At 29.5% G+C, this 12,625-nt stretch overlaps 2 protein-coding genes and 1 long non-coding RNA gene across 3 annotated transcripts; all 3 read left to right on the top strand.

The window, feature by feature from the left end:
• Positions 1–1,302: 1,302 nt before the first annotated feature.
• Positions 1,303–2,604, top strand: LOC149878327 (uncharacterized; the record flags this gene model as incomplete). Its single annotated transcript, XM_090072525.1, has 4 exons — positions 1,303–1,586; positions 1,873–2,034; positions 2,214–2,298; positions 2,520–2,604. Coding segments are annotated over 4 exons (534 nt in total), but the record flags the coding sequence as incomplete, so codon positions are not given.
• A 1,265-nt stretch (positions 2,605–3,869) lies between these two features.
• On the top strand, positions 3,870–5,211 carry LOC149878326 (uncharacterized). The gene is made up of 3 exons (XR_016447728.1): positions 3,870–4,180; positions 4,703–4,929; positions 4,961–5,211. It is a non-coding gene; the product is annotated as an uncharacterized LOC149878326 (long non-coding RNA).
• A 3,884-nt stretch (positions 5,212–9,095) lies between these two features.
• On the top strand, positions 9,096–10,844 carry LOC145193257 (uncharacterized). Its single transcript, XM_080070700.2, has 2 exons — positions 9,096–9,237; positions 9,375–10,844. Exons 1-2 carry the CDS (start codon positions 9,186–9,188, stop codon positions 9,926–9,928), a joined length of 606 nt encoding a protein of 201 aa, XP_079926826.2. The 5' UTR covers positions 9,096–9,185; the 3' UTR covers positions 9,929–10,844.
• Positions 10,845–12,625: the final 1,781 nt, after the last annotated feature.

Raw genomic sequence — 12,625 nt, 5'->3', positions numbered from 1 at the left:
TGCAGAAGTCCACTCATGTCGGCTCGGCGTTCATGCATGTGAGTCATTAAAGCTCTACGCATTTCTTTGCTTGTAAATAGGTTAGAGTCTCGACGACATATTGCTTCATCCATTACTTTAATGGGAACTAAAGTTGTAATAGTCTCTGATAATAATGTCTCTTCATCATGTGACAGAGCTATAGAATTATCTTGCACTAGGTAAATATCAATTAATGATTTTTGTATATAATTTTTTACTTTGTAAAATTGTTTAAGCATTAACAGAAGGCTGCTCCACCATGTCTTGCAGTCCATTATTAAAGACAGCTGTTTTCCAAATTTAGCCTTAATATATTTTTGTACGATGTCGTTCTTGGTAGGTGATCGTCTAAATTTTAGCATTAGTTTGCGTACTTTTTTAATGACTGGCCCATAATGAACTTCATTTAGTTTAATTTTAGGTCTTACACTTTCATGATTGTATTCCAACAAATCTTCCTCAATGTCCTCATTCTCGGATGAATCACTGTCAGAAAATTCATTGTTAAAATCTGGCTGATTTGCATCGAATTCTCTTTTTTTATAAAGAACATCAATTACAGCAAGTTGTACACTGTAAAAAAAAAGGTTTCGCAAAAGGTTTTTTTACACTCGCATAAGGTTTTCTACCACTAGAAAACCCTTTGGTGTGTAAAAAAAGGTTTTTTGAAAGGGTTCTATTAGAAAACCTTTTAGCAAAGGGTTTTTCGTGGTGAAAAATAAGAAGCCAATAAATACCGAGTGTCGTTTATTGATATCGAGGCATAATTAAAGAAGGATAAAAATAGAAAGGGTTTAAAATAGAATTACAGTCGCTTAGCAATATGATATTTTAAATAAAATAAATAGTATTTAATTTATTGTATTATATTTAAATTGTATTTAGTTAAAATTTTTCAAGTAGAATACGCAAAAGAGTATATTTTTTAAGTTAACCGATTTATCTATGAGGTTCCTATAGGTCAATGTAATTCTTTTAAATTTTTAAAGAAGAGTTATTAAAATTTAAAGTAGAAATAATAATAAAGTTAAGGAATTATGTCTGAATCTGAAAGTAATTTTTTTATTATTATGCATTTTATAGTAAATGTTTTAATTGTACTGTTTACATTGCAGATTCCTTACAATATACAATAGCCAAGCATGCCCCAATTTCTTTATGAATGTGGCAATAACTATTTTTTATTTGGAAAGTATTTGCGACATCTTATCTTGTTACATGAAAATCAGCCTCTTTTTTACGTGGTTTGTTTGTTTGAAAATTATGTATGTTTAGTAAAATTATTGTTCTTATTGTTTATTTGCAATAGAGCATGAATTAACCAGTGACTATTTATGTGACCTTACAGAGCAAATGCTAACAGAGCTTTTACCTTTAATAAAAGATCAGAGAAGATTTATTTGTCTTTTGAAAACAACAAAACAATCTGTTTCAGCAACATTAGATAATTCTAAATCTACCTATACTGCAGTTGTATCAAGTGTTATTAGTGTAAATAATGAAAAGGGCGAAACAACAAATAGTGGTAGTTTTTCAGAAATTGAAGAAGCAGAATGTGTACATAGGTTTGTTATAGTATTTTTACTTTATATACATATTTTTTTAAAATAATAACTCTCTATCATTGATTTGAATTTAAGAGAGAATTTGCTTTTACTTAACTTTAATACTTTAATGTTTGTATAATACTTGTGTTTAAGAACTATTATGCATTTAATGATGAATTTTATTATAAATTATATTTTTACCCATATTAAATTACAGTTGAATGAGATATTTCAAATCAGAGTAATTTAAGGAAATTATTCTGGTTTGCTTGAATATCTGTGATAGTTTATTTTACTTATTTAGCCAGGTGCAAGAATGTCCTTTTGTATATCAGTTGCCACATTTTCCGGATAATGTTATAGCTAAGCTACAATGTCAAGACAAGGCTAGATTTGGTTTAGGCTCAAAAAGCAAAGTGCTCTTAATTGATGCACTATTTGATGACTTAAAAAGACGTGACATTTTGTAAGTTGAAAATTATTGTTCTTGTTTTATACTTTGCTGACTCTGAGTTTGCCATTTCTCAATTTCTATTACATTGATTTTTAATTTTTTAAAATAGTTTGTTCTTTACTTTGTTACATTTATATTATAATATTAGTGTTAATTATTTTGTAATGTTTTATCACAAACTGTTTATACAGGTATTCAACCAGAAGAATATATTTTGCTGTTAGCTTAGCAGTTACATTAAAATATCCTTTTTTGGCTGATTATGATGGAAGTAGTGTAATGCAATTAGCATTTTATATATTATTGGTTATACTTTTACTTGTCATCATCTATTTTATAAGAAAATTATATTTTAGAATATAATTTATTGTCTATTTCACATTTTAAATGGGTATTTTGAGTTTAGAATACTATTAGAGTAGTTCTTCAAAGAATTAGAATGCTATTAGAGTAGCTCTTTGAAGGAAATTTAAAAAATACAGACAACCTCTTTGTAGTGAAAATTCAATTGCTGTAACAAGAGAAAAATTTGGAAGGCCTGGTGTTTCAGGAAGAAAATGAAAAGAAGATCAAGTTGAAATTGATCAATCTGACAACAGCACTCTCTCAAAAACAGCTCGAGTTAAAATATGTAATAATGCATATAGATACTATTTGCTATAACCTCATAAAATTATTGTAATATGGTGTTATTTAAATGTCAAAAATGTATATTTTTGTTACTGCTCACAAGTTGCAGCTGATTGATATAAGATAATATACTTCTATATGTACAGTTCACTGTGAGCCAGAGAGACCGCCAGGTTTTATGTCGTGTCACTCAACCAAAACCTTTTTTATTAGTTTAGTATTAGTTTATATTGATCATTAAAAATATTTTTAAAATCTGGTTTATGTGCTAAGGTTGGAAAAATCAATTTTTAAGTTTCTACATATATTTATCACGTATAATTATCATAACCAAATTAAACACTTCTTCCATTAAAATCATTTGTTGATTTCTAAACTATTTCAAGATTCTATTGTAGGTAATACTATTAGCAACCTTTTCAATTGAATTTGAAAAAGCTTTTCAAACATGTAATAGGAGCAAATTGATTTTTTTTTTCCCGCCCCCCTAACTTTTCACTGAATCTTGTAGCACACTATAAAAACATACATGCCTAAAATGAAAGTTGTTCTTGTAAATTAGAGCTCTTGAGATATTACAAAACAAGCCATTTGTAATGTTTTTAAACAAATTTTGTGGCTATGAAAATAGCCGTTTTGACAGGATTATAGTCACTGTCCTGGACTTGTTGACTTCTTTTTGCTTCTAGGGCTGCATATCAAAGTTAATGTTAAATTCTTCTTCCATTAAAATCAACTACAGAGGATAGCAGTTGCTCTCCATGTCGAGTATGCTCTTCTTTACGTTTAAATTTACTCCATGTAGGCTTAAATTTGAATGAATGGCTTCTCCACACTGTTCAGCAAACTTGGATAGGCAACAGTTATGGTATTCAACAAAGGGCTGAACATGACACAGCAAAATGTGAAACTTCCAACTTACTGAAATTTTTTTCCATAGAACCTGTGCAAGATCTTGGGTGGATAGGAAGGAGTTTTTTAAATGAGCAAATGCTAACTTATAATCTGACACAAGAGTTCGACCAAAACAAGAATCCTTTACTTTTTTAAAGTCTTTTATACACTGAACTATAGGTCTAAGTTGAGAAACCTGAGATGTAACAACTTTATCAAGATCATACAGGTTTTTCAAGATCTTGTTGGAATTATTTCCATCCCAACCTCTACCTTGGTACCCTCTCTGAAGAACATTTTTAGTTTTCAGCCAGTCATCAAATTCATGCCAGGTATCCATAAGCAGACATCCTAAAGTAGATACAACTAGTCATAGAAGGCAATAAATTACATGAGTTTAGTAACTCTAGCAAATATTGATTAACTCAAAAACATTTGATCATTTTTTAATACATTACACATGTATGCTAATACTGCTATTTTATATTTACTAGTTTTATCAAATGTATTGTTATGCATGTATTTACAATTAAAGATATAAATAATTTTAGATTGGATGGTGATGTTTGTTACATTGCTCTTACCCTCATTATTTGGGGAGAAGGAAGAATTGTTTTTTCCCTTACCAAAGCAGGTAGGATGTTTATTGGTACATTGTACATTATTTAAAAAAATTGCACTTGATCATATTTTTTTATAGCCTATTGTTTATAGTCCATTTCGAATTATGTTTATTACATATTTAACCATAAAAACTAATTTATTTATTATATATTAAACTATAAAAACTAATATATTTATTATATATTTAACTGTATAAACTAATATATATTTAATAACAAGAAGATCTGAGAAGTAATAATAAATATTAAGAAGGAGATCTAAGGAAATGCAAAAATTTACTGGTTTGAGGAAATAAGTTATTGAATATTTTAAGTCCATGTAAATACTCTCATACTAAGGACACAATTTAAAAAACTGATGATGTCCTTTAGGTGAGGAGTCTGCAATAATTTCTATTATATTGAAATGTTATCAAATAAGAAATTTTAAAATTGAATGGTTTTAAGAGCTTTGTATTAGAGGGATTTTAAGTTGTTTCAGGTTCGTTTTTTTGATTAAATGAATTATTGTATTTATTTCTTTATTTATACAGGAAATACCACTCAGTCCAGTCATATTGCCACAAGACGACGAGTGGAATATATCAGTCGATAAGGAAGTTTTGTTTCCTAAAACTATTTGCACATTTTCCAAGGCTTTTCAAGCATGGTTTGCAGCATTTTGGATATTCAGCATTGAATTCCCAAAAGGATTGACCAATACATGTCAATTTTGTCTAGTGCCTAAGTGCTAGTGCTCTTGGTGGTAAAGGAAAAGTGCCTAAGTGCTCTTGGTGGTAAAGGAAAAGTGCCAAATGTTGTCAGCAAATGGGGCAACCGCCTTTTGCACTGACATTTATGACTTTTGTTTTTTGTATGTTTTTGTTGTTAATCTTTATAATTAATTTATGTTTTTTTGTCACTAAATTCGAATAAACTCATATTTGAATATTTGCAATATTTCTAAATTTTATTATATTTTGTGCTACTAGGCGATTTCTTGATTTAATTTTTGAAAATAGGTCTTAACGGTAAATAAACTTCTTAACGTAGGAGTAATAAATATACATAAATAGAAAAATACTTTTAACTTAGGAATATAATAGTTGTAATAGTTCAATTTGTAGCAGAAAATTTGTATCAATTTGTTAATAATAGTTTTATTTATGAAACTATTATGAACTATTACATGTAATAGTTTTAACTTTATTTTCCAATTTGTTTCGTTTTGTACAACTTGTTTGTTTTTGTACAACATTTACGGACCTGTCTCTGGTTATTGTAAAGGTTTTTTTATTTAATTTAAACTTTACTGTATATTACTTTGATGTTATAAGATTTTAGACATTATTACAGAATTTTCTTTATTGAGTTTTCATATTGCATGCAAAATTACAGTGGAGTTATAGAATCTAAACATTTGCATATAAGCAATATTATGTATAAATTAAATGTTTCAACTAAAGTGTATATTCAATCTCTCCTAAGTATAATATTACTGAACCAACTTTAAACGTGCTTGAAATCCTTATTGCGTAATATGAAAAATTATTGAATAAGTTATAATTCAAATTAAAAACGAAAGTACAAGTTAAAAAAGGGTTTTCCAGTTTCGGATTAAAGGTTTTTAAAAAAAGGGTTTTCTAGAAAACCCTTAAAGGGTTCCACCCTCGGGACAAAGTAAAAAACCTTTTAGAGCTATTTAAAAAACCCTTTTTTTTTACAGTGTATGCCATGAGCAAAACATAATTGTTGGTTATTAGGCAGCAACCTGCCAACTTTTTTCATAACACTAGCTCTGTTGGTCATTATAGCCACAATGTCGCTGTATAGATCAAGACTATGGTCTTTAAGTCTTTTTTCTAATAGTTCAATGCACTTTTCTGGTATTGAATCTGTTATTCGCACTAAACCTAAACTCCAGAACTGAGAGTTTTGTCCATGAACGTTAATATTCATGTAGCGACGATTTCGAAGTGACGTCCATTCATCAAAAGGCAAAGAAAACTCTCCCCCACACAGAATTCCGTTTTCTTGCGCTCTTCAATTTGATGAACTAAACCAACAAAACCTAATCTTATTTTTTTGCTGTACTCTACTGCATGATTACGAATTGTGTTTACTGAAATTGGTAGACTTCTGAATCCCATAGCAGTTAGAGCGGCACGTAAGTCTGTTGAAGAACAAATCACATTAAATGAAAGCCCGTCAGACGACGTAAACGAGCAAGTGTAGCACAAAGTGTTTTATCTTCCCTTTCATAAATCGAAAAGTATTCTGTTAGTGGCTTAGATTTCTTTTTTGGTGGTTTATTTGGTATGCATTCTCTGGTAATAAGAGGTTGGGTTGGAATTTCGACCTTTACATTATGCACCGACAACATGTGTGTATAAAGTCTTTTTGTCACCACCAACTTTTAAAATCTTCTTGCAGTTTGGCAATTTACGCATCGGTGTTTGGCCTTTTTCATCCCGTAGAAAATATTTCCTAACAGCTGAGTTACTTTAAATTGTAAAATCAAAATACGACATGCTAATTTAATTTTTAATTTTAAGATTCTACCTTATAAGAAAAGCGCTTTTCTTCAGTTTGAAAAAACTGACAATACTAAATAAGCTATTAAAAATTATTAATAATAGTAACTAAGGTATTAAAAAATTTAACTAATTTAACGCGAATATTTTAAAAGTGTTTACATAAATAACTTTTTACAACGTAAATTTGTATTACATAACGAATTATTATAAAATAAATATAAACCGTAATATAAAATGATACAAAGTCTGGGTATCGCAAGCAAGCATATTATCATAATATTTTTCATTGCTTACAAATCTATTATTTAAATCAGATCGTATTCAATTTTTAAATAATCTATATGCTAACCAACATGACATAGTGCGAAGATTTTCTCTTTTGTTTTTCTCTAAATCAATCCTTTTCGATATCGTATTTTATTATACAACTGAAAATACAATACTTTTTACAATTTTATAATTAATAAATATTATTTTATTGATACGCAAAATTGTTGTTATTTTTATATATTCTTTCATAACGCTTTATTTTTTTTGATCTTATAGGAAATCCCGGGATTGATGTTAGACAATCCCGGGATTTCGGGATCATAAAAAAGGCTGGGATCCCGGGATTGCAATCGCTAACTGTTACATTTCAATCTCTGGTACACTCTCCTTGACAACTGCAAAGAGCAGTACATTTTAAGCTGTTACGCACACATTTACAGCGGCGTGTTATACAACTTGTCTTACATCCGCATTGAATTAACTCAGGACAGCATTTATCAGCTTCAGGAAGCGTCATATTGGCAGGCAACTACTACTACTACTACTACTACTACTACTACTACTACTACTACTACTACTACTACTACTACTACTACTACTACTACTACTACTACTACTACTACTACTACTACTACTACTACTACTACTACTACTACTACTACTACTACTACTACTACTACTACTACTACTACTACTACTACTACTACTACTACTACTACTACTACTACTACTACTACTACTACTACTACTACTACTACTACTACTACTACTACTTACTGTTTGCAGTAACTGTTTGTTAAGTAATAAACACGTAAAAGCGGCTTTGTTTTTTTTTTCCTGAAAATCCTAAAAGTTGTGTCAACATCCTAACGTTCCCATATAGGAATATTACTGTATTTCTGAAACCAGGCAGTAGTAGTAAAAGTAAGGCAAAACTTCAAAAGAAACCTAATAAAACTTACAACGGTATGGAGTAATTTGTGTTGTATTTCATAAGTCTAGGGTTTTGATTGCAATGTTAAGTTAAGAATGGAGTTTTTCAATTCAAAAATTTTTAATAAAATTGTTTATGGATAACACTGCTAGTATAAGCTGAAAATTCTTATTGCCAGCCGGCTATTTCACACAACTGTATTTTTTAGCCGTAATTTAGCAACTTTTTGCCTCGGGCTGTAGTTGCCTGTAACAGTGTTTAGTGAGTAAAGGATCAAATGGCAATCTTGGCAATTTCTACGAATATTACGAATTAATAAAGATTAAACAGAATTTTTCTAAACTCTGAAAATAGTTTTCAAATTTAAAACTATTTGTAGAATTCTATAAAAAATACCAAATGAAGAGCTTTTTAAACATGGTATCTGTCCAATCATCAAATAAATGACAAACTAAATAGCATTGAGTTTAAGAGACTCTACCCAAAATCTCAAAGATTTCTCTGAAAATTTGCTACCCAATCTAAAAACAAATGTTTTTAAATCTCAGTTACCATTTTTAAAACTTCCAACAATAGAAAGAACCATCCGCCGTCTAATTTGCACTAAACTTTTGTTAGATATAAACAGCAGCCCTCTTTGCCCTCTTCAACCTTCTTTGGACTGCAGTTGAATGCTGTCACTTCTGGTAGCAAAACCATAGCGTAGCAAAGTAAATTGCAAGCAACATTGAATTTCAAGTAACATTGAATTGCAAGTTACATTCAATTGCAAGCAACTTTGACATAAAAAACTTACAAACTTTCTTTTTAATCCTTTTTAAAACGTCGAAAACGTGTATTACGTCATAATGGAAGAAAGAACCCACCTGTTATTTTTTAGGCAATTGAAGCTGCAAATTCTGCATTAAACACCGTTTTATACTCCAGCAAGATGTTTTGGAAGTAAGTATTAGTTGAAGCTAATACTTACTTCCAAAACATCTTGCTGGAGTATAAAACGTGAAGGTGCTTCTAATTACTTGATTATAGTCTGAAAAGCAAAAATTTGGAAAAAATACTTAAAATTTTCAATCCTGCGAACTATATTTACTTGTCACCCTGATACACCTTCTAAACTGATAGCTTCTATTTTTCTTCGCTTGAAAAATATTTATACAGCGTTACAATTTTGTAATAAAATTAACATTTTTGTTTTCAGAGGAAGTAAGAATATAGTTTCATCAGCTGTTGCGCGAAAAAAAATTCATTAAATTTTTTTTATAAAAAATACTTGTTCATTCTAAACTGCTGCGATAGATGGGTGGAACTTTATTCTACAGTTCTCTCCTTTTTTTTTGCTTCTGCTCGGGTAAATTTATTTTTCATTTCTATGATGTTATTAAAGAAAACATATCTCAATATTTTTTATAACATAAAAATACTTAAAGTACAAGTTTTTAACTTTTAATAGGCTCTACTTAATTAACTTGTTTATTTTCGAATTAGCAACGAGTCAAAAATGTGAAGACATTAACCCAAAATGTAAAGAACTTTCGTTTAAAAGTTGCCATCTTGAAAATAATCGCGCGTTCATGACAGCCAACTGTAAAAAAACATGTCTGATGTGTGGGTCAAATAACGACAATATCGATCAAGATTCTGCTTGTAACTATTGGAGAGACAATAAACAATATTGTAACCCAGGGTATTATTGTTATGGTGTTGTTAAAAAATGTCAGTACTCTTGCAATTATAATCCAGACAAAAGATGTACAATGCCAACAATCCCGCCTTCACCTTATTTGTGTGAAGATAAACAACCCAAAGAATGTCAGAAACTTAACCTAGTTCAATGCAAGTTTAAACGCGAATTTATGTCACTGAACTGCATGAAAACATGTCAAATGTGTGGCAATCAAAACTCCAATTACGATCGGGATTCGATATGTAGATATTGGAAAGAACAAGGATACTGCGATAGGTCTCATTTGAATTGTCGTGGAGTTGTAAAAGAATGTAAATATACCTGCAACTATGATCCAGACAAATGGTGTCAATAAACATATTTTCATCAAATACAAAAGTTTACTAGTTAACAACTCATAAACATGAAATATTTCATCTTTGTAATTTACAAGTATGAAATATTTCATTTCAGTAATTTATAAAGCAAAAAATTATTTTTGGTTTAAAGGAGAATAGAATTTTTTTGTTGTTGGGGTTTTATACTGGTTTGATCAGTTGACCACTTTTATTATGATTTATTACAAAAAAAGTTTTTAAACATTTTCATTTCATTTCTAATTTCCCAAACTTTGCGAAGTTATTATTGACATCTTACATTTATGCTACACACTTGGGCTCTTTTACCTGGCGCTAGATTCATAAAAAAGAACATCCTCTTTGCAAACTAAGTATCCAGCCAAACTCTAGCTTTGTCTAAAATAATGTTGATAGATCACTGCTTTTTAGTCCTTTTTTGGATAATGAAAATATTAGAGCACATTTGCTAAAGTTCTCATTGCAGCCTGAGAAAAATTTTGATAACTTTTTTGTTTGTAATTTTTAATAACAAAATTAGTAAAGTTTCCATAGTTTTTATGAAGTTTATTTTTTATGAAGACATTTTATAGTTTATAAAGCGATTTATAAGGTGACTTATAGCATGGGTCAACATAAAAATATGTCGTGAAAATTTTTCAACCAAATGCATATGCACCATGTTTTTACAAACTCGCCACACTTATAACAAAAACTTTTAGGAAAATTTTTACAACCACAGTTAGCTAAACGCATTGCATAAGACTTGAATCATTTATCATATCTTCCTAGAACAATATAATAAATGATGCAAGTCTCATGCAATGTGTGACTCTAATGTAAAGAATTTAGCTGATGTCTTTAAATTTATATTCATGAATTTAATTAAAATAATTATGACGTGTTTAAACTGAAAAATATTGTCAGTCGTTTAAAGTTTTCTCATTAAGCAGAAAAGAAATTCTGTTCTTTTTGTAGGCGTCTTAAAATGAAATCGCCGTTACAGAATATTTGTTGTCATCTGAAACTACCAGGTATAAATTTTGGCATCTACATGGCATTTACAATGCTCGTTGATTATTTCTCTGAAAATCGTTATTAAACATTTTTTTGGCTTTCATGTTGCTGCTATTACCTTAAACTTGTCCTATGCAACCACCAACGGAAATATTGTTATTTACTAGAAAAGATTACATAAATTAGTAAAGATTCTGTTAAACTTTGTGTAGCAGATTTGTTGACAAATATGTTGGGAGTATAGTCCAGTATGATAGAACATTTCGTAGATTTTTGAATCTGCTGTAATATTTTATCTAATAACATCCTAACAAGTTCATCATGAACTCACCTGAGAAATGGAAAAATATTTCCTTGTTTTTAAATTACCGCAGATATTCTGTTAAAATAGCGTCTTTGCTATCAATTTAATTTGCAAAAGTTCAAGAAAAGGAAACATAACGCAAACATTGTACTTTAAAAGTCCAGAAGTAACAAGTGTTTAAAACAAGAAGCATTAGAATATTGATACAACTCAGGTTGATAAAAAGGAACTCATTAGGATGCATCTTTCATTATGCACCCTTTGACGTCATGCAGACATGGTAAAGTTCTGTTTGCACTTCGATAAAGAAAAGCAGCATTATCGTTAAATGTTTTTCCAGAGACCTTGATCCATTTTTATCATTCTATGATTTGATGCCATTTACCTATTTTTATATTTATTATAAAACTTTTATCAAACTAAATTTACGTAAAACAACAACCCTCACCCCCACCCCCGCACCCCCACAGGGCAGCCCTGCTAAAGATATTCCAACCAAACCTTAATGCTTTCAAGAGTTAAACAACACTTAATTACACTTGTTCGTGCAAGTTTAAAGAAATAAAACTCCTAAATCAATTCTTGAATAATTACAGTGAATGAATATTTGATTAAACTTAAGTCAAAAATTATTAATTTCACTGAGTGTAACAAAAACAATCAAGTCTATTAAAATGTGGGTGCTGTTCGGAATGTTATCAATTTAGTAATATCTCAAACTTTTTCTAAAATTTCCAGAGCCTCTAACGTGCCCTGACTAATAAAAGTTTCTGATCTTTGCTAACCCTGTGTCGAGTCTTTCTATTGAAGCAGCTAAAATTCAAATGAAATGATTTATTTTATTATGTTTCCAATGACATGTTAACATAACTCCTCTATTTGGTGTTTCAATTGTACATATTGTACAATAATGATGATATTTGTTCTAGAAAATTTTCGCGGTCAAACTATAATTGACTTTACCGGGTTTAATGAACTTCGACTTGTATCCCCCCACCCTGAACCCTGTAGGAAGAAAAAAAACCTCAGCCAGTTCCCAGATCTTAATAGAAATAATCATTAAGATGACAGAAGTAACATTGAAGATAGTAAGATGACAGAAGTAACATTGAAGATAGTAAGATGACAGAAGTCTTCTATTCCTCTACATGGAAGAAATTGCAGTGACTGTTTCATTTACCATTTGCCAACCTTTTACAAATTTTTTTCCAATACACATTTATATATTTTTTTATTTATATTTATGCATGTATATATACATAGATACATAGATACATAGATACATATACATATATATATATATATATATATATATATATATATATATATATATATATATATATATATATATATATATATATATATATATATATATATATATATATATATATATATA

The sequence above is a fragment of the Hydra viridissima genome, unplaced genomic scaffold (genome assembly GCF_058129835.1).
Source record: "Hydra viridissima isolate aposymbiotic clone 2 unplaced genomic scaffold, HvirCarnegie_v1 scaffold_15, whole genome shotgun sequence".
Lineage (NCBI taxonomy): Eukaryota > Metazoa > Cnidaria > Hydrozoa > Anthoathecata > Hydridae > Hydra > Hydra viridissima.
The sequence above is the reverse complement of the archived record's forward strand: the minus strand, read 5'-3'. Positions and strand labels throughout refer to the sequence as shown.